General features: G+C 43.8%; 1 protein-coding gene across 1 annotated transcript in view; it reads right to left on the reverse strand.

Moving 5' to 3' along the window:
* The window catches only part of TRUB1 (TruB pseudouridine synthase family member 1), a 48,138-nt gene that overhangs the window by 12,165 nt on the left and 13,406 nt on the right, over window positions 1-22,567 (reverse strand). Inside the window, exons 5-7 of the mRNA XM_073595828.1 lie at window positions 18,576-18,648; window positions 9,163-9,302; window positions 993-1,049 (exon numbers count right to left, since the gene is read on the reverse strand). Of these exons, the coding sequence (XP_073451929.1) occupies window positions 993-1,049; window positions 9,163-9,302; window positions 18,576-18,648 (270 nt within the window). The remainder of the gene's footprint in view (window positions 1-992; window positions 1,050-9,162; window positions 9,303-18,575; window positions 18,649-22,567) is intronic.

Below are 22,567 nucleotides of genomic sequence, written 5' to 3' on the forward strand. Positions count from 1 at the left end.
TCCGCCTCCTCCCTAAATACCCCATTTATTATATATAATTATATATTTATTTATATTTTAATTGTCCTTTAAATAGCTTTCCAAAGTGACTAATATAATGTCCTTATAAGTGACTTATGCAGTAAATCGATCACAGCTCCTGTGCAGAAAAGTGAATAGCACTTATGCTCCCCTCTCGGTTCCACACTCACCAGATAGCTGCATCCCTGCAGGGGTAAAGCCCATGTAACCAGATCTGCCTTGGATCCTGGTGTCCAGTAGAAGAGCCTCCTCCGCGGCGTATTAAATAATGGGCTATCCACATGTGGATGGATGGAAAAAAGGGACACTCCTAGTGCAAGTCCGAAATGCAAAAAACACCATTTTCAGCTGATATGTTTCAGCGGCTGAAATTCCAGTGCACCTTTAGTATGCAACGCAGACTGCAGGGGTCAGCTGTACTTAACGCACAGAGCAGAGGTCAGGTGTAACTAACACTCATATTCTCTCACAAACAAAAAGCCCCCCCCCCCCCCCCCCCCCCCCCGGAAACCAGAAAAATAAAAAGCGACACGCAAATGCAGCAGCTACCAGAAAGCCTCCCTTTGGCTTGTGTCATATATCAGAGGACTTCTACCAGCTCTGCAATGCTTACTGGCTGCTTTGATCTGAGAGGCTGTGGATAGGGTCAGGAGCTGGCACAGTAAGAGGGTTACCCCTTACATGGCTGTTATAAACAAATAGATCTAGATTGACCAGTTGCTGATTCCTGGTCTAACATATTTCAAGTACTAGGGACTGGAGGGGGAAGGGATGGGGAACTACAGAAGTTAAGCATTGGCACAATCCTCTGTGGAGATGTGACACTCATTCATAGACTAATGTGCATATGGAAGGATAGAGAACATACTGTAGGAAGATGAGAATCTACAGGCTCCAAATAACAGTGTCATCCTTTGATTATACTGTATGTATTTAGCTCTTTGGGCAGGAGCCCGCTTTAAGGCACTCACCTTTGCCAAGGTCTCTAACCAGACTGCGGACATAGAATCCGCCTCCACACTCGATGTCTGTGGGGAGAGAAAAGCATATTTTATTGGCAGACTTAGTACAAGAAAAGCTGGAGTTAAGACAGGAGCAGAACTGTTTTATGTCTATAGGAGGTTATACCTGAATAATTCATTTGTCAGTGTGATATAATGTTCAGGAAAAAGAACAGTATTTAAATATGTGCAATAAAGTTTTGAATGACGTGAACAGCCATCCACATAAACTCTAAAATTTTACTCTGTAGTCTCATATTAACAATGTTATCGGGAAGCGTGCTAGGATTACAGAACCCATCCCCAAGAGGGGTCAGGAGGGGTTTTGTAGTCCTGTCCTAGGGTGACAATGCTGATCCTCTATAGACACAATACAGAGTGTTGTCACCTTAGGACAGGAAGTGTGTTATTAGTATGATCACCAGGTGAAAATAAAATGAATAAAATGTAAAGAAAACAAATTCAGTCAACACATCTAGAGACTTGTAAGCTGCAATATTACATTTTTGATCTTGGGTTCGGATACATTAAGGAACTGCAGGTACCATTCAATGCAAAAATAGTCATTTTTTAAACATATAAAGAAAAATGCAGCACTGCATTTTTATTTATGTGTTTAGTACAGTGTTCTGTATATCTACATTGATTGCACGCTGCTTTACACTGACCCACACTTGTCATTTCTTAAAGTTGAAGTTCATTCTGCTGATATATTTTCTTTTCAAGTGCATGTAAACCTGATTCATGAAATTTGAGCTGGGCACATATCTGTAGTGTTATCTTATCTCTCTCCAAAACCCCAAGTCCTGTGTCTTTCTGCAGTTCCGTTCCTCTGTGATCAGCATGATAACTTCAGATAAGTTCTCTGAGACGGGAGATAAAAGCAGCTTGGGGTGGGTGCTATAAACAGATTAGCAGAGATCTGGTCTTGTCACAGCACAGCTCTGAAAATATCTTTGTTCTTCTGTGAAGGGGGGGGGGGGGGGGGGGGGGGTGCCTTTCCTCCAATCAGCCATCACACAGTGTATGCCCAGACTCCACACCCAGTGGTGAACAGGAAGAAAAAAAATCTCTAACACGATGTGCACTTTCTAAAGAATACAGCAAGCTGAAGACATCAGATATAAATGTAAAACTTATGTAGGGAGATTTGTTTCATCTCTGTGTATTATCTGAAGCTGTTCACTTCACTGGGTATAGGAGAGGGTTTACATCCACTTTAAGGGATGGCTGGAGTTCAGTGCAGTGCATCGAATGACTTTGGGACAAAGCGCCCCAAAGTCATTCAATGGATAGGACAGAACCTCCACAATTCGGAGTACCTAATAAGGGCCAGATCACACCACATGCAGTCCAATGCATTTTTTCTGCTTCATAAACACATAGATAGTAGGTTATATGGTTTCCATAAGGCATAGTTCACACCAGTGCATTCGCATTCCAGAAAAAAAAAAAAAAAAAAAAGTAGAACATGCTGCAGTTTTTCTGCACTGAACTGTACTGGAACACAGCAAAACATAAAAACGCACTGGAATGCATAAAAAACGCACTGGAACGCACATGTCACCATTGAGCCTAGGTTCACATTGGTACGATTTAGCATGCGATTTGACATGTCAAATCAGATGCAAAATTGGAGGCCATTGCCGGCAATGGCACCGTCCGAATCAGGGCGGCGCCGCATCGATTCCCAAAAGTAGTTCCTGTACTACTTTTGGCGACTTCGGGGGCCGATTTGTATAGACATCTGTGCTGGAACACGCACGGATGTCTGTCAATTCGCCGCTGAAGTCGGACTGCATTGCCGTGTTAGAATTGTGTGAATTCAGCTGAACTTACATGATTTCTAACCTGCTCCAATGTGAACCTAGGCTTAAGGTGAAGAAAAAAAAAAAAAGGGGGGGGGGGGGGGGGGGAGTGGGGATGCACTGGAAATCACTTAAAATGCATCAAAAACGCACACGCAGAAATGCATCCGGATCATATCTGGACTGTGTTTCTCTCTTCCTCTCTTAATGCACCTGTGTGACATGGGGAGGAACCCGTGGGGTGTGCCGTGTGTATTTAACACTCTCACTCTGTGCTAGCCAGTCCACATGGAAGCAACTTTTTGTGCACACTACTTGGAATTCACTTTTCTACATCAGTAACAGGTAATTACATGGCCATTCTTTTCCTGTTCATGCCCACAGAGGCTCACTCTAAGGCCCCTCTCACAGGGGCAGATAGAATTCAGCTTTTAGGTGCGGATAGATCAAGTTCTCTACCGCAGCTAAACTCAGACAATGCTTTCCTATGGCCCCATTCACACACTGCATTTAACAACGGTTACATTACACGGGGTTTGGTGCGGTTAGAAAAAATTAAATTTGACTGCGTCCAGAACCGATTTATTGCAGCTAATTGCACATAACCACAGGTAATCTCAGTGTACTATTTCTCCTGCAGATAGCAGCGGCAACAAGGAAAGAAAAACAGGAAGCACAGCAGAAATGGCAAGAATGTTCCAATGCAGCCCCATGTAAAACGCACATAAACGCAGCTAATCGCAATGTACAACTGCAAGTGAACGCTGTGCCAGGATTCTCTGAATTTCAAAATAACAAAACATGCTGTTAACAGCGGCAGAACAGTCGCCCGTGTGAAAGGGGCCCAACTTTTGTCATCTATACCCGTTTCATGTTTTTTTTTCTTTTTCCATCTCTGATCTGCTCTTTTCTCCTCACACACCATTTTCCTTTCCACTCACTTGTTCACCTGCACCTTGGTGTTGGGCTCTAGCAACTTCCCGAATTATAGAGTATTTACAGTATATCCAGTATATTTTTCGATATGAAGCCCATGCACACCACTATCTGGATCTTTGTCCTTTGTTTTTCTTGGGGATTATGTTTATGCACCCGGTCCCTCTTCTTCTGCGGGTCCCTTCCACAGCTCCCGGTACAGATAATTTGGACAGACACTGACACCTCGTCCCCCATTTTCCAGACTTATTACGATGTAAGTACACATATCCTGCCCATTGAGGAGTACAACATTGGATCATACTGGTCTACTCATGTTTTGAGTTTTATAGATTTGTGTGCACCCGCCCCTGAAGAGTGGCATTATCCACAAAACGCGTTGGGCTAATCTGGATGCACTTATTCTTATGGAGACGCCCCTACTCAATACATTAGCTTGAGTTCTCCGTCTACCCTGTAATTTTAAGTGTTTTTACTACATTCAGGATTCGTTCCATACCACAAAGTGGTTGGCTGGTTGCTACCAATGTTTGTTTTTATATATGGTCTGTAATATGTGATTGACAATTTTATTCATTGCTGCATATCATGTTATCTTGCCATGTTCCTTGTTTTACCAATAAAAACATGTTTTAGATATCTACTCATCTTCTAGCCATGTGTACTCACCTCATTTAATGTCCCAAACCCCCACCCCCCTTTCTTTTTCTATGGTGTGAACTGGCCTTAAGATGCTAAAATGTTCCAGCAGCAGACGGTAGCTGCACATCATGAATTTTGTAGCGTTACACTGTTTTTTTCTTTGACTCCCGCACTGTCAGATGCATTCATACACATAAGCTACATTTACACTGCAGCAGATTTTTTGGGACATCCCTGGGGAAAAGGTCATAGGAGGACAACGCTGATCCAACCACGGCGTGAAACATTCACAAACCTATGTTTTATGTATATCTGGGATTTGCAGCACCTTCAACAGTGCTAATGTAGAGCGCTGTTAGAGAAATAGCAGGAGACAACCTCGTACCTTGTACCTCTTGACAGGTCTGTTCTGCACCAATTCCTCTGCATATACAGTACTGCAGGGAAACAAGATCCAAAGCGATCTGCTCAAAGCAGGAGGTTAAACAAACAAAAAAATGCTGACGCTCAACATTAAGAAGGTGATCCACTGCCGATAGCAAAAATATAGAACATGGAAGGTGATTCTGCAGATGTAAGGGTGCAGTATTTTTCCAAATATCCTTTTTGTATTTTTGTGATCTTATAGAAAGCTTTAGACAGCTTAGCTATGTGTCTGTTAAGCTGGCTATACATGGATCGAAATATAGCCAGCTCAGCAGGGACCGGACAAATTTCAATCTATGTATGGGCAGGGTGGTTGTAAAGAAAATCGATCATATGGTATGAAAGTCCTCCCCACTGTCAAACTCCAAAGACACAATGGGAAGATTCCCCCATCCACACAGTAGGGAAAAGCGAGTCATTTTTTTTCATCAACCCACTGGTAAAATTATTATTATTTTTATTATACAGGATTTATATAGCGCCGACAGTTTACGCAGCGCTTTACAACAACATTAGGGCAGACAGTACAAGTACAATACAATTCAATACAGGAGGAATCAGAGGGCCCTGCTCGTTAGAGCTTACAATCTAGGAGGGAGGGTCAAGTTATACAAAGGGGTAATAGCTGTGGGGGATGAGCTAATGGAGAAAATAATGCAGTTGTTAGATGGAGGCAGGATAGGCTTCTCTGAAGAGGAAAGTCTTCAGGGATCGCCTAAAAGTGGATAAATTTGGAGACAGTCTGACAGATTGGGGTAGGGAATTCCAGAGGATGGGCGAGGCTCGGGAGAAGTCCTGGAGGCGGATATGGGAGGAGGTGATGAGGGAGCTAGAGAGCAGGAGATCTTGGGAGGAACGGAGATGGCGTGACGAATATGTGACGAACGCGGGTGTCAGATCCCTGCCCTCCTCGCTAACTCGCGACAAAGGACCGGCCAACCTCACACCACGCTGTCACTTATGTAACAATGCCACTCTCAGCTGCGCCCAGCACAAAGATTTTCCAGCTTGCAGGACCACAATCTAGGTGCGAGCAGCCTGAGAGTGATTGTCACTGGGCTAATTACACAATTAACCCTTTAACTGCCACCACCCCCGTTTAAAAGACCGAGCCGGGGGAGACTCGTAATTTTGCAATACCAATTATAATTTTAGAATAAGCGTCTGCCACACACACTGTCACCACAGACAGGTCTGCTCAGAGTCTTACTCTACAATAAAATAAAAAATAAAAAATAAAAAAACACTGAATTATCTATGAGATACTGAGGGGGTCCTGTTGGTGCAAGCTGTGAGATTAAATATCTGGAGAACCTTCTACCACAAGGTCTTCCCTGCTGGGCTTTTGCCCTCTGAGGATGCATCTATAACATCTGTCTTATCACAGGTTTTAAAGCCTAGAAACCTGGAGTGTTGAAAAGAATCTCCCTGCATGGGAGGACCCCTTGAAAATACTGGCTACCATGGATGTTCTACTGTTGACCTAGAAGAAGCAGAGCGCAGTTGTCCCCTACATGGATGTGGGGAGTTGAAAAGTCAACACAGGAACTTTCCAAGCTGTCCTACCTTGAATTCTCAGACCGAGATACCACTAGAACCTCAGCTGTCAAGGAACCACAATTGAAGTTTAAAAATCTAGGCAGCATAGACCTGTGAGAGACTCAGAAGGTTAGGAAGATCTGCAGGTATCATTCATTTCCCTCAACCCTCCTTCATGTTCTCCATATACTGGTGCAATACAAATCTACAAAACCTTAACCAAAGTGACCTGGGGCTCACCATTCTGAGCATCCAGAGAAAATAATCCTTCCCAGAAATTAATCTGCCTGGGACTTATATTGCCAAGTAAGTGGAACAAGGGCATTCACAATATAGTGACTGATGAGCTGAAGATTAATATATAGTCATATCTCTTGAGGGTAATTACCAAAAGCACTATATAGACAAAATAAAAAAAAAAAATCAATGCTGGGCTCTGGCCTCCATAGGGCCCATCTCCACTTCTCAGTAACACATGAACTAAAGGAAAAAGCCGCACTACAAAATTTCTTAGCAGCTGTATACTTTTATTGATCCACCAGGTACAAGACAGACCACATAGTGTTCGTTACTCTACCTTGTACCTGGTGGATCAATAAAAGTATACAGTGGCCGAGAGATTTGGAGAGCGGCTCGCTTTCTCCTTTAGAACTTGGAAACATCTGAATGAGAAATAAGTGAGGTGCAACAGGGGAAAACAATGATACAAAACAAACTTTTTTTTTTTGCTGGTCAGCAACAGGCATGTAATACGGTAAAAAAGAAAAAGTTAAAATCTCTATCATGAAAAAAAGCGGAACAGCAAACAAAAACGCGAGAGTCCGATTAAACTGTATTTTCAGGTAAAATGTGACAAGAACTACTTCAGAACATGACTTGATTTAAATCATTTGTGGTCAACTTGACGTAGGGGCCCCAAGTGTTGCCGCTGACATCACCAAAGGGCCACACGTGATATTTACTGACTGTAATGCTACAGAAAGCTTTTGAAGACTGCAAACATGCGACAAGAGATGGCCAGAGACTGCAGACATTACATAAGAATTGTGAAGGATTATGGACATGGTTCCTTAGAAGCGTATGCCCATTCAAGGGCCATGTTTGCCCGCACAGGGATGCTTAAATAGTCCATGCAACCCTTTACAACCAGTCCTATTCACATCAATTGGGACGCAGCACCTGCATGGACACAACCGCTGCCCCCGATTTGACATCTGTGCAGGTATGTGTCCCTGAAGGTACACTGTCTGTGTTCAGGGACATGCACCCATTTGTATCTGCACCCACATAGCTGGCAAATTGGGAGCAGCGCATTCTCTGCACACTAGAGATGCACGATTAATTATTAAGAATCAAAATCGCCATTCTACTCCCCTCCAGATCTTAAAACATCATTCCCCAATTCTATGTAACAAGTACAGAGTTCTCTGCTCACTTCTGACAGCTGACAAAAAAAAATAAAAAATCCAGGAAAGCCAAGTTTATTGGCAAGTTTATTACAACATCTGGATAACTATAAACAAAGTAACTTTTCATTCTTAGATCAAAGGCAGGAACTTTGTCTGTAAGTGAGGTCAGTTTACCACTTAAAGACTAAACCTTTTTCAGACACTTGCAGCTTACAAGGTAAAATCAGTATTTTTTGCTAGAAAATTACTTAAAATTTTTAGCAGAGACTATAGAGAATAAAATGGTGGTTGTTGCAATATTTTATGTCACACTGTATTTGTGCAGCGGTCTTTCAAACACATTTTTTTTGGGGAAAAATACACTTTAATGAATTAAAAAAAAAAAAAAACCTAAAAAAAAAAACCTAAAAAAAAACAGTAAAGTTAGCCCAATTTTTTTGTATAATGTGAAAGATAATGTTACACCGTGAGAATCATAATCTTTATTCTAAGCAAAAAAATTGTGATTCTCATTTTAAGCAGAATCGTGCAACTCTACTGCATACCAATCGACATTAATAGCACTGTTTGCCAGAAGATGCACAGAACATCTGCCCTCGGGCAGCTGTACGCTTAAGTCTGTGTGAACAAGGCCTAAATCTTCCTTTAAAAATCACCCGTGGCACATTTGATATTTCTCTCAGCAAGATCCATTAGAAACAAAAAATAAATAATATGACAAAAGGAATTGACATCATAGAAAATAAAGTGTGAAATATATAAACCAAACCATTTAACTACTAGAAGCCGAGAAATAGGTGCCTGGGGTCACCTCAGAAGTGCCCCTGGAAGAAGGGAGAAAAGTTTGGACTATCTCGGTACCTCAAGGACGTAGACAAGGATATGTATAATTTTATATAAAAGAAATGTAATAATATATAGAATATAAAAACGTTGTGGGACAAAACCACATTGACAAAATAGTTACATACAATTGATAATTACAGCCTTGTATGCTGCTTCAAACAATTATACAAGAAATGAAGGTGACCCCCAGTGTTGAAGTGGAGTATCGAATATGATGCGTCTTGGCGATTGTCCTTAACTAGTTTCGCAGCAATTGCTGCCTCTTCATAAAAACTCTCAATTGAGGCAATATCCCATTGATAAACTACTAGAAGCCAGTCTAAAGAATATATTCTTTTACTGGCTTGAGCAAGAACCAAGACACAGACTACCATCCACAGGGAAGGAGGGCTGCAGTTTGGGTACCAGGGATATAAACAGACGATTGTTTCCTGTTCAGGTGCAACACGCCAGTGAGGAAAGAGCAGGACCGATGTCTGGCACTAAGTGCAGCACAGGAAGTTTTAATTCTGATATCTGTGATAGAGATCTTACCGAGTGTGAACAAAGGGGGCTGGAAGTCAGTTATGGACAGTCCATAGACAGTAACCAGTCTGGCAGGCTTTTCTTCCACTTTGGCCCCTTCTCTGACCAGGCAGGAGAGTCTCTTCCCATCCTTCTTCAGAGCAGAGAAACTTAAAAAAATAAAAAAAAAATAAAAATAAAGTTCCAAAACTCTTACATTGCATCCCGCTGTCAAACTAGGGTATGGAGAGGGGACCAAACTTGCCATGACTCTATAATCACGTCAAGACCCAGTTGGGGTGCAGACACATTGCCACCAGTCCCTGGATACCAAATTGTGCAGATATAAATCACTTAGGCCCCTTTCATACTGGCGGAGTCTGCCAGCGGATCTGCCTGCTCAACAGGGGATCTCTCCTCTGAGCAGGCAGATAACAGGTCCGTGTTCGCTTTGCTGATGCAGAGCGGACACGGACATAGCCTGCTCTCCTCTATGGGCTGTTGGATGGAAATGGACCGCCTGTCCGTTTCCATCCAAGTGTCATCCGATCAGACGGATGGGGAACGAATACCCATTAGCCTGTTTGTAGCAGACAGGATCAGATGCTGACGGGTGTCAGACGGTCAATCAGCGCTACCCCCCTAACAAATGCCAAAAAAAAAAAAAAAAAAAAAGTGTGTGTGACTAAATATTCCTAAAATAACGTGAATAAAGAAGCTGCAACCTAGAAAAAAAACTAAACATAAGATTTTAACAAGATACATAAACAGCACTAGGCGCGCTACCTAAAAAATACAAACTTGTACAAAAGTCAATATTCTTAGCCCAAAATAGACGTGAAAACATATAAATAAATATAAGTAAAATCAATTATATGTAAAATCCATCAAGGGGCTTGATAACGTCCTTATAGGCTGACACCCAGCGGTATAAGCCTTCACTGGGAACAAATCCTTCAATCAAGTTTGTATTTTTTGGGTGTCAACAGACACATGTCCATATAGAGCAATGGATGGTCTGGTCGGCCTGAAAAACTGACAGGTGGACCCGATCGGTCCGTTTGTATGAAAGGGGCCTTAAATCACTTCCCACATCTTCATAACTCCTAAGGACCAGAACAGAATTGCAGGCCCGGAAAATTGACCATAGCATGTCCACTTTTACTGATGGCACAAAAAGAACTGTGGATTGCACTGGCTGGGATTCATCAAGCTGTGCTTTGAGGTATTCCATCTGGATTTAGATCTCCTCTCCATAAAACACAGTCAAATAAATTCATGTGAATGTACAAGTAATTTTTTTTTTGTTTTCTATTAAGGAGGGAAGGGTTAGGCATAGCTCCCAACTGTCCCTGATTTGGAGGGACTGTCCCTTATTTGGAGAAATGTCCCCCTGTCCCTCCTCATTTGTCCCTCATTTTGGTCTGATCTATATAAAAGTGTTTCCCGGTGCTAAACCTTTCATACAATTTCTAAATTGCTGCATTTGTAAACTTCAAAAGCCAACATAAAGGAATAGTAGTGGCTAAAATTAAGCACTTGCAATAAAGCAATCATTTTTCTGTATAATTCTCCTTTAAGGGGGCCTGGCAGGGTGTGTGTCCTATGCCTACATACATTTGCTAATAGGTGTCCCTTGCTCCCATCTCAGAAAGTTGTGAGGTATGGGTGAGGCCCTTTGTAAAATGGTATTGTTGTCGATGTGAAACATATGGGAATATATTGGAATGTTCTCATGCCAACTCCATGGCTACCATGATTCTCTGGCTTTAATGAACCAGATTAAATGATGCAGCCAGTGAAGACAGAATTAATCTCCACAGCTTACAGGCACAAGGTATTTGACAGGGAATTCATTCTTCCTCTCTCTTTTTTTCCTCCCCTTACTTGTTATACAGATTTGCCCTCAATTCACAAACTTACCTGCCTAATGAGTCCAGCTGCTCCTTTGTCCCAGTTTAGGTCCAGCGCCACCATCTTTCCCTCTGACATCAGGCGCCCAGCTGCCTTGTTCGGGTTGTTGCAGCCAGCCCCCAATGCTATGCACCAGGCTTGCCCACCAACTGCTGAAAGTCCCTGCTCCCGCAGCCTCCTGCATACAGGGTGAGGACATCCCAAGAGGCTGCGGGAGCAGGAGAGGCCGTTCACACCTGGGTAAACATGGGAGTGGGGCTGTAGAAAAAAAAATACTGCCTTTTCGTATTGTGGAAGATGGGACGTTGCAGGGAGCAAAACATTATAAATACCTTTTATTTCCTTTTTTGTAGGGGATCACATACCCTCTGTGCTCAACTGCTTAAAGCAAAACTTTTTTTTTAGAACAACTTGGATATAAAAAGTCTACACACCCCTGTTAAAATGTCAGATTTCTGTGATGAAAAAAATGAAGCAAAGAAACCATTTCAGAACTTTTCCCACCCTTAATGTGAACTTTTTCCACCTTTAATGTGACCTACAACTCAATTGAAAAACAAATAAAATCCTAAAATAATATGGTTGCATACGTGTGAACAACCTCTTATAACTGTGGATGTAGCTGTGCTCAGAATTAAGCAATCACATTCAAACTCATGTTTAATATGAGTCAGTACACACCTGCCATCATTGGACGTGCCTCTGATTAACCCCAAAAGTTCAGCTGTTCTAGTAGGTCTTTCCTGACATTTTCTTAGTCGCATCCTACAGCAAAAGCCATGGTCCGCAGAGAGCTTCCAAAACATCAGGAATAATCTCATAGTTAAAAGGTATCAGTCAGGAGAAGGGTACAAAAGAATTTCCAAGGCATTAGACATACCATGGAACACGGTGAAGACAGTCATCATCTAGTGGAGAAAATACGGCACAACAGTGACAATTCCAAGAACTGGACGTCCCTCCAACATTTATGAAAAGACGAGAATAACACTGGTAAGGGAAGCTGAAAGAGGCCTACAGCAACATTAAAAGGAGCCACAGGAATATCTGGCAAGTACTGGCAGTGTGGTACATGTGACAACAATCTCCCAGATTCTTCATACGTCTTGGCTATGGGGTAGAGTGGCAAGACAGTACCCTTTCCTTACGAAGAAAAACATCCAAGCCCAGCTAAGTTTTGAAAAACAAATCTGAAGTCTCCCAAAAGCATGTGGGAAAATGTGTTATGGTCTGATGAAACCAAGGTTGAACTTTTTGGCCATAATTACAAAAGATATGTTTGGCACAAAAACAACACTGCACATCACCAAAAGAACATCATACCCACTGTGAAGCATAGTGGTGGCAGCATCATGCTTTGGGGCTGTGTTTCTTCAGCTGAAACAGGGGCCTTGGTCAAGGTAGAGGGAATTATGAACAGTTCCAAATACCAGTCAATATTGGCACAAAACCTTCAGGCTTCTGCTAGAAAGCTGAACATGAAGAGGAACTTCATCTTTCAGCATGACAACAACCCAAAGCATACATCCAAATCAACAAAGGAATGGCTTCACCAGAAGAAGATTAAAGTTTTGGAATGGCCCAGCCAGAGCCCAGACCTGAATCAGATTGAAAATCTTTGGGGTGATCTGAAGAGGGCTGTGCACAGGAGAAGCCCTCGCAATCTGACAGATTTGGAGTGTTTTTGCAAAGAAGAGTGGTCAAATAATGCAGAGTCAAGTTGTGCCATGCTGAGACTCATAACCAAAAAGACTGAGTGCTGTAATAAAATCAAAAGGTGCTTCAAAAAAGTATTAGTTTAACCGCTTCCGGACCAACCGCCGCAGTTATGCTACGGCAGGCTTGCTCCACTGCGCGAGCCGTCGTAGCTGTATGTTGGCTGTTTAAGATGCTTTAGCGGGCACACACGCGCTGCAGCTCGTCTCCGGAGTCGATGCGCGTGCCTGGCGGGCGCAATGACCGCCGAGCACCCGCGATCGCCCGTGACAGTGTGAGAACCGGGATCTATGTGTTTAAAACACACAAATCCCGGTTCTCTCAGGGGGAGAGGAGACAGATCGTGTGTTCATACTAAGTATGAACACCGATCAGTCTCCTCCCCTAGTCAGTCCCCCCCCCCCCCACGGTTAGAACACACCTAGGGAACACAGTTAACCCTTGATCGCCCCCTAGTGTTAACCCCTTCCCTGCCAATTACATTTATACAGTAATCAGTGGCTGTTTTTAGCTCTGATCACTGTATACAGTGGGGCAAAAAAGTATTCAGTCAGCCACCAATTGTGCAAGTTCTCCCACTTAAAAAGATGAGAGAGGCCTGTAATTGTCATAGGTATACCTCAACTATGAGAGACAAAATGTGGAAACAAATCCAGACAATCACATTGTCTGATTTTTGAAAGAATTTATTTGCAAATTATGGTGGAAAATAAGTATTTGGTCACCTACAAACAAGCAAGATTTCTGGCTCTCACAGACCTGTATCTTCTTCTTTAAGAGGCTCCTCTGTCCTCCACTCATTACCTGTTATTAATGACACCCGTTTGAACTTGTTATCAGTATAAAAGACACCTGTCCACAACCTCAAACAGTCACACTCCAAACTCCACTATGGTGAAGACCAAAGAGCTGTCAAAGGACACCAGAAACAAAATTGTAGACCTGCACCAGGCTGGGAAGACTGAATCTGCAATAAGCAAGCAGCTTGGTGTGAAGAAATCAACTGTGGGAGCAATAATTAGAAAATGGAAGACATACAAGATCACTGATAATCTCCCTAGATCTGGGGCTGGTCAAAATGATCACAAGAACGCTGTGCAAAAATCCCAGAACCACACGGGGGGACCTAGTGAATGACCTGCAGAGAGCTGGGACTAACGTAACAAAGGCTACCATCAGTAACACACTATGCCGCCAGGGACTCAGATCCTGCACTGCCAGACGTGTCCCCCTGCTTAAGCCAGTACATGTCCGGGCCCATCTGAGGTTTGCCAGAGAGCATTTGGATGATCCAGAAGAGGATTGGGAGAATGTCATATGGTCAGATAAAACCAAAGTAGAACTGTTTGGTAGAAACACAACTCGTCGTGTTTGGAGGAGAGAGAATGCTGAGTTGCAACCAAAGAACACCATACTTACTGTGAAGCATGGGGGTGGCAACATCATGCTTTGGGGCTGTTTCTCTGCAAAGGGAACAGGACGACTGATCCGTGTACATGAAAGAATGAATGGGGCCGTGTATCGTGAGATTTTGAGTGCAAACCTCCTCCCATTAGCAAGAGCATTGAAGAGGAAACGTGGGTGGGTCTTTCAGCATGACAATGATCCCAAACACATCGCCCGGGCAACGAAGGAGTGGCTTCGTAAGAAGCATTTCAAGGTCCTGGAGTGGCCTAGCCAGTCTCCAGATCTCAACCCCATAGAAAACCTTTGGAGTAAGTTGAAAGTCCGTGTTGCCAAGCGACAGCCCCAAAACATCACTGCTCTAGAGGAGATCTGCATGGAGGAATGGGCCAACATACCAGCAACAGTGTGTGACAACCTTGTGAAGACTTACAGAAAACGTTTGACCTCTGTCATTGCCAACAAAGGATATATAACAAAGTATTAAGATGAACTTTTGATATTGACCAAATACTTATTTTCCACCATAATTTGCAAATAAATTCTTTGAAAAATCAGACAATGTGATTGTCAGTATTTGTTTCCACATTTTGTCTCTCATAGTTGAGGTATACCTATGATGACAATTACAGGCCTCTCTCATCTTTTTAAGTGGGAGAACTTGCACAATTGGTGGCTGACTAAATACTTTTTTGCTAGGGTTGTCCCGATACCGATACTAGTATCGGTATCGGCACCGATACCGAGCATTTGCCCAAGTACTTGTACTCGGGCAAATGCTCCCGATGCTTCCCCCGATACCTGGAAGTCAGCTGTGATCGGCGCGTGGGGGAGTTAAAAGATTCTCCCCCAGCGGCTTTCAGCAGCTTTAGTGACATACAGCGGTGATCGCTCACCGCTGACTGTCACTGCATCCTCCTCCATGCCCCCTCCGTTCCTCTGTCCCCCTCCACTGTCCCCCTCTGTTCCTCTCTCCTTCCCTGTGTCTCTCCGCTGTCCCCCACCGTTCCTCTCTCCTTTTCTGTCCCCCTCCGCTGTCCCCTCCGTTCTGTGTCTCTCCGCTGTCCCCCTCCGTTCCTCTCTCCTTCCCTGTCTCTCCGCTGTCCCCCTCCGTTCCTCTCTCCTTCCCTGTGTCTCTCTGCTGTCCCCCTCCATTCTGCTGTGTCTCTCCGCTGTCCCCTCCGTTCCTCTCTCCTTCCCTGTGTCTCTCCGCTGTCCCCCACCGTTCCTCTCTCCTTTTCTGTCCCCCTCCGCTGTCCCCTCCGTTCTGTGTCTCTCCGCTGTCCCCCTCCGTTCCTCTCTCCTTCCCTGTCTCTCCGCTGTCCCCCTCCGTTCCTCTCTCCTTCCCTGTGTCTCTCTGCTGTCCCCCTCCATTCTGCTGTGTCTCTCCGCTGTCCCCTCCGTTCCTCTCTCCTTCCCTGTGTCTCTCCGCTGTCCCCCACCGTTCCTCTCTCCTTTTCTGTCCCCCTCCGCTGTCCCCTCCGTTCTGTGTCTCTCCGCTGTCCCCCTCCGTTCCTCTCTCCTTCCCTGTCTCTCCGCTGTCCCCCTCCGTTCCTCTCTCCTTCCCTGTGTCTCTCTGCTGTCCCCCTCCATTCTGCTGTGTCTCTCCGCTGTCCCCTCCGTTCCTCTCTCCTTCCCTGTGTCTCTCCGCTGTCCCCTCCGTTCCCCTCTCCTTCCCTGTGTCTCTCCGCTGTCCCCTCCGTTCCCCTCTCCTTCCCTGTGTCTCTCCGCTGTCCCCCTCCGTTCCTCTCTCCTTCCCTGTGTCTCTCCGCTGTCCCCCTCCGTTCCTCTCTCCTTCCCTGTGTCTCTCCGCTGTCCCCTCCGTTCCTCTCTCCTTCCCTGTGTCTCTCCGCTGTCCCCCTCCGTTCCTCTCTCCTTCCCTGTGTCTCTCCGCTGTCCCCTCCGTTCCTCTCTCCTTCCCTGTGTCTCTCCGCTGTCCCCTCCGTTCCTCTCTCCTTCCCTGTGTCTCTCCGCTGTCCCCCTCCGTTCCTCTCTCCTTCCCTGTGTCTCTCTGCTGTCCCCCCTCCGTTCTGCTGTGTCTCTCTGCTGTCCCCCTCCGTTCTGCTGTGTCTCTCCGCTGTCCCCCTCCGTTCCTCTCTCCTTCCCTGTGTCTCTCCGCTGTCCCCTCCGTTCCTCTCTCCTTCCCTGTGTCTCTCCGCTGTCCCCCTCCATTCCTCTCTCCTTCTCTGTCCCCTCCGTTCTGCTGTCTCTCTCCGCTGTGTGTATGGATAGAGTCAGCTGACTCTGTCCATTCACATAACTGATACATTGTAATCTCCTGTGATTAGTTTATGAATGGAGAGGAGCCGCTGTCTTCTCTCCATTCATTCTCAGTGCAGCTGAGGCTGCAGAGAAAGGGACTGGGGAATCTCTATCCTCTGTCTCTTTCTTTGTCTCAAGGGGGAGATATCAGAGGTCTGTTAAGACCCCTGATATCTCACCAAAGCCCCCCAACAGGGCTGATTAAAAAAAAAAAAAAAAAAAAAAAAAAAAAAAAACACCATATAAAGAATAAAAAAAATATTATTGTAAAAAAAAAAAAACACACATACACCGTTCACCCCCCCCCCCCCCCAAAAAAAAAAAAAACACTGTCACGTGACATTACAAAAAAAAGTATTGGTAATCGGTATCGGCGAGTACTTGAAAAAAAAAGTATCGGTACTTGTACTCGGTCCTAAAAAAGTGGTATCGGGACAACCCTATTTTTTGCCCCACTGTAAATGTCAGTGATCCCAAAAAAAAGTGTCAAAGTGTCCGATCTGCCCGCCGCAGTCACTATAAAAAAAAAAAAAAAAAAAAAATTACTAATAATTAGTAATTACCATTACTAGTAAAAAAATAAAATAAAAATTCCATAAATCTATCCCCTATTTTGTAGACGCTATAACTTTTGCGCAAACCAATCAATATATGCTTATTGCAATTTTTTTACCAAAAAATATGTAGAAAAATACATATTGGCCTAAACTGAGTAAAAAAGTTGTTTTTTAAAAAAAATAATTGGGGATATGTATTAGGACAAGCAAAATTACAAAATAGTGTGTTTTTATCAAAATTGTCGCTATTTTTTTGCTTGTAGTGCAAAAAATAAAAACCGCAGAGGTGATCAAATACCACCAAAAAAAAAAGCTCTATTTGTGGGGAAAAAAGGACAGCAATTTTGTTTGGGTACAACATCGCACGACCGCACAATTGTTAATTAAAGCGACGCAGTGCTGTATCGCAAAAAATGTCCTGGTAGGGAAGGGGCAAATCCTTCCGGGGCTGAAGTAGTTAAGGGTGTGCACACTTATGCAACCATGTTATTGTTTTATTGTTACTTCCCTCCACCTAAAAGATTTAAGTTTGTTGTTCAATTGAGTTGTACAGTTTATAGGTCACATTAAAAGGTGGAAAAAGTTCTGAAACGATTTATCTGTGTCTCATTTTTTTACATCACAGAAACCTGACATTTACACAGTGGTGTGTAGACTTTATATCCACATTACTTAATAATTATGCCACCCAAATTAGTGTGTGCTGTAAATTGCCTTCAGCATTGCTCCTGTTTCTTCTTGCCGAAGGCTGCCATTTTGCTGAAGCCCAGAGCCCCTGAACAGCAGTAAATCATAAAGCAGAACTAAACCCATCGATTTGACGGTTTAAAAAAAACAGATACATTCCTGGAATGCCGGGATTTCTAACTGTCACATTTGCTTGTTTCCTCAACTAAACTGTCAGACCATCAAATGGCTGGTGTCCTTGGCTGTAAAGGTCAGGAGGGTTTAATTCTGCTTTAAGGCTGTCAGCCTCTACAAACTCAGCAGTGCCTAAAAATACATAGCAACTGAGCATGTGCAGAGCAGATGTGCCGAGCAGAGCAGTGTATTAGTGGATTTTAAACAGTATAGGCACTTATTTGTAATGTTTTAGCAGCTATACCTGCAAAAGGGGCCAGGATAAAGTCATATAGCAGGACTTAACTTTTTTACTTCAGTCAGAAAATTAAGATTTTAGAGAGCCGGGGGAGGAGAAACAGCAACACACTGATCTTCCCAGTGAATGTCTGCGCAGGGGAAGGCATGATAGAGCAAGTCAAACCATTGGAGAGCAGGCTAAGTTCCCAGCACAGTTATAAAACTGACCACAACGCTCTCATTGCCTAGCTTGGTCAGTTTTTAATGGGAAAGCAGAGGGACTGGCAGCAACACCAGGGATTTCGCACAAAGAAAGCAATACAAAGAGCAGGATACTTTTTCATACAAAGTGCATGGTACAGCGGACACATATCAGGAATATGAAATGTTGGGTTTACAGACTCTTTAAGCCAGCGTATTAACAAGCCAGCCAGGCAACCAGCATTTGCAGAAGTAGTCAGCAATCTCAGCCCCTTATTTTCTTTTACAAGTTATAATAGATACACATACAGCGGAGGAACCTGCATGATGTTTCCTGTAAATGTCTTCAGTGTCTTCTCCAGGTCCTCTCTAGTGATGTGATCTGCAGAGAGAGAAAACACAACTATTACTCAACTTTTATATAGACACAGAGAAAGGGGTCGGGGGGATGGATGGATGGATGGATTCGTTGTGCAGGACAGAGCAGCTCATCCAGCGTTTTCTCTGTACATTTTAGCGATACGGCGATATTTCAGCGTTGGCTAGGTGGAAGGAGAGATGGGAAATTTCCGAATTGTTCATTTACGGTGAATTGCCCCCCAACAACTTTCTCAGCAGCTGCCACTTTCTATTACTACAACAAAGACACCTCTGTAAGTAACTAGGAATGGAAATTCACACCCAGGCGGCACATTTCTGCGCTGGTTTCAAGGAATTGTCACAAATACCTGTCCAGTCCTACCATCAATAATATGTACTGTGTATTAACAACGGAATGTATTTTTCCATAAAATCCTTTTCTTCACTTTTTTTTTTTCTATCCTTTGTTACATCTCAGTGCTGCAGATCTCCTGTAGCCTTCCTGTCTATATGCACTCCAAGGATGGCTGCATGGCATTTCTCAGGACAGGTTTCCCCAATGGATGGTGACAACAGACCATGCCTGTGTACTGTGCGACAGCATGGCCACTTATAGTCATAATGGGAAGCCTGTGAGGCAGGGAGATAATGCAGAAACACTGACAAGAGTCCCTCCATAACAGGGAGGTCCTGAACACGGACTCTCTATCAAGATTCAGATAATAATGGAAAATAACCCTAAAATGACATGAACATGTTAAAGCGGCGTTCCACCCAAAAGTGGACGCTCTGCTTATCTGCCTCCTACCTTTTGACAGGCCCCCGTCCCCACTTCAGAGAGATCTTGCCGCAGCGAGATCACTCGGTAGTTCACCCTCCTCTTTCTCCACGCCATTCAGATAGTGCAGCACGCTTCACGCATGCGCAGTAGGGAATCGGCTGCGAAGCTGAAAGGCTTCACTGCCAGTTTCCCTTACTACAAATGGCGGCGGCAGCACTCTAGAGCCGATGGAAACATCAGCTTGGGGTTCCAACATCTCTGGATTCCAGGACAGGTAAGTGTCCTAATATTAAAAGTCAGAAGCTACAGTATGTGTAACTGCCGATTTCTAATTTTTTGCTGGGCCGGAACAACGCTTTAAAGGGGAACTGCAGTCTGCTCACATGATTTGTAATAAAAACACCTTTGCCATTCTGAAGCTTCCCTCCAACCACTTTGCATATTATTTTATATATACTGTGATTCTGTACTTGCCAAATATGCTGCAGAAATCTCCCTCCACTGAGTCTGGCTGCATCCATTGTAACTGTGGGCAGCTGAAGCTGCGGCCTGTTCACTACCTGGAATTACACAGAGGCAAACCTCCAGCTCTGCAGCTCTCATTGGAACTCTTATGACTCATCCCCCCCTCTCTTCCTGGCATGCTCTCATGAGAATGAGAGAGAGGGAGCTGTGCATGATGTCATAAGCCTAGGCTTTTTACCAGTCAAGAAACAGGAAGTGGGCTGTATAAAAGGTATTTACTGTCAGAAAAAAAAATGTTTTACTATCCAAAGTTAAAACAACAAGGGCAGAAGATTTAATAGATGCAAAGATGAAAAAATTACTAAGGTTCCGCTTTAACCACTTGCCGACTGCATAACTTAGCTATTTGGCGGCAGAGTGGCTCTCCTGTGGCGGATCACATACCGATTACGTGATCCTGGCAGTTCCGGGTAGGGAGCGCGCACACGCTGGTGCCTTGGCTGTGCTGTGATTCGACACAGCACAAGCCATTCAGTGGGTCCCGGTAAATAGATGTCTGCCGGCACCCACTGATCGGTGAGGAGAGACACAGAACAGAGCTCCGCCTACGTAAACAAATCCTGTCAGTGGGGATGTGATGGATTTTCTTACCCTGAAAAGAAGGGAGTAAAATCCAGCACATCCCTTAATGAAAACAGCACACACAAACACTGGCTAGGCACACATTCAACCCTTTGTTTGCCCTAGAGGATTAACCCTATCCCAGACAGTGTCATTAGTACAGTGACCATGCATATTTTTAGCAATGATCACTGATATTAGGATCAATGGTTCCCACAAAGTGTTAAAAGTGACTATTCACCAAAATATCACAGTCCCGCTATAAGTCGCTGATCGCCACCATTACTAGTACTAAAAAAACACAAAACAAAATTCCAGTATATATCCCATAGGTTGTAGACGCCATAACTTTTGTGCAAACCAATCAATATACGCTTATCTGGATTTTTTTTTTACCAAAAATATGTAGCAGAACACAAATTGGCATAAATTTATGAAGAAATTAGATTTTTTTTTTTACATTTTTTTATTGGCTGTGTTTTATAGCAGAAAGTCAAAAATATTGTTTTTTTCAAAATAGTTGGCCTTTTTCTGTTTATAGTGCAAAAAAACCCCAATTGTGATTAAACACCGCCAAAAGAAAGCTCCATTTGTGAGGAAAAATAATGAAAATTTAATTTACGTACAGTGTCGCATGACCACGCAATTGTCAGTTAAAGGGGTTGTAATAATCATGTTTTTTCACCTTAATGCATCTTATGCATTAAGGTGAAAAAACACCTGTGAGTGACCGACCCCCAGCCCCCCCGTTTTACTTACCTGAACCCTCGAACTTGACCCAGTAGGGACGCGCTGTCTCAGCCCGTGGTTCTCGGCTCTTGATTGGATAGATTGATAGCAGTGCAGCCATTGGCTCCCGCTGCTGTCAATTAAATCCAACGACACAGGTGCTGAGACCGAGTCATACATTCGGCGTCTATAGTATGCTGGATTCGGGAGCGCGCCCACAAGGTAGCCCCCTCTGGAGAGCGCTTCTCCTAGGGGGGTTATCTGATGTGGGGAGGAGCCGCCGGGGGACCCCAGAAGACGAGGTCGGGGCTACTCTGTGCAAAACGAGCTGCACAGTGGAGGTAAGTATATGTTTGTTAAAAAAAAAAACCAAACCCTTACAATCACTTTAGAGTAACACAGTGCCATATTGCAAAAAATGGCCTGGTCATGAAGGGGGTAAATCTTCCAGAGGGTGTGATTAAAGGTTATTTTTCAGTGGTTGAGTTTAGATTTACTTTAAGTAAAACACACATCAGCCAAAAGGTTACCCACCGCAGTGACCTTACATGTAATGCAGCGATTCCCAACCTCAGTCCTCAAATTTCCCTAAACAACTCATGTTTTCGGGATTTACTTCACCCTTGTACAGGCGCTTTAAACAAAAAAGTCAATGCTTGGAATTTACGACAGCTATTTTATCTAAGGGAAATTCCCAAAACATGGTCTGTTAGGGGTACTTGAGGATTGAGGTTGGGAAACGATGTAATGAATTGCATCACACAACATTCATTCCTAGTATGGCAAGCTGGATTGGGAGCGCCCCCTGCTGTCTCGGGACACAACATCTCCAGAAATGCTGTGTGCTTCCCATATGACAAATTGCTGGACTTCTCAGATGTCACACAGAGGGGCTGAAAAACATCAAAAACAGGGCAGACTGCCACAATTCTTACTAGCCATGAAACAATGATGCACAATGTATGTTCCTTTGGAATGCAACTTGTGTGCCAAAAATAGAAAAAAAATCCTATTTCACGGAAATGTTGCAATTTGGTTAACATATAATAGAAATGATTGCATACAATTTCTACGGAGAGAATAAACACATCAGTGTGCCAAGTGGTAGGTGGTTCAAGACTCCTTCTAACCTCGGGTCACTGTGATGTAATAGATAATCTGTTGCAAATTTTTTCCCCTGACAATTCCCCACACAATTTCTCTGTTGGAATGTATCACGCTCAGGGCCACCAATAGTTAAAGCTGTAAGCCTTGTTTTTTTTAAAAACAAAAACAAACATGTTATACTTACCTGCTCTGTGCAGCGGTTTTGCACAGAGCAGCTCTGATCAGGTCCCCTGCCCAT

This window comes from Aquarana catesbeiana, linkage group LG08 (assembly GCF_042186555.1).
Source record: "Aquarana catesbeiana isolate 2022-GZ linkage group LG08, ASM4218655v1, whole genome shotgun sequence".
NCBI classification, from domain to species: Eukaryota; Metazoa; Chordata; class Amphibia; order Anura; family Ranidae; genus Aquarana; species Aquarana catesbeiana.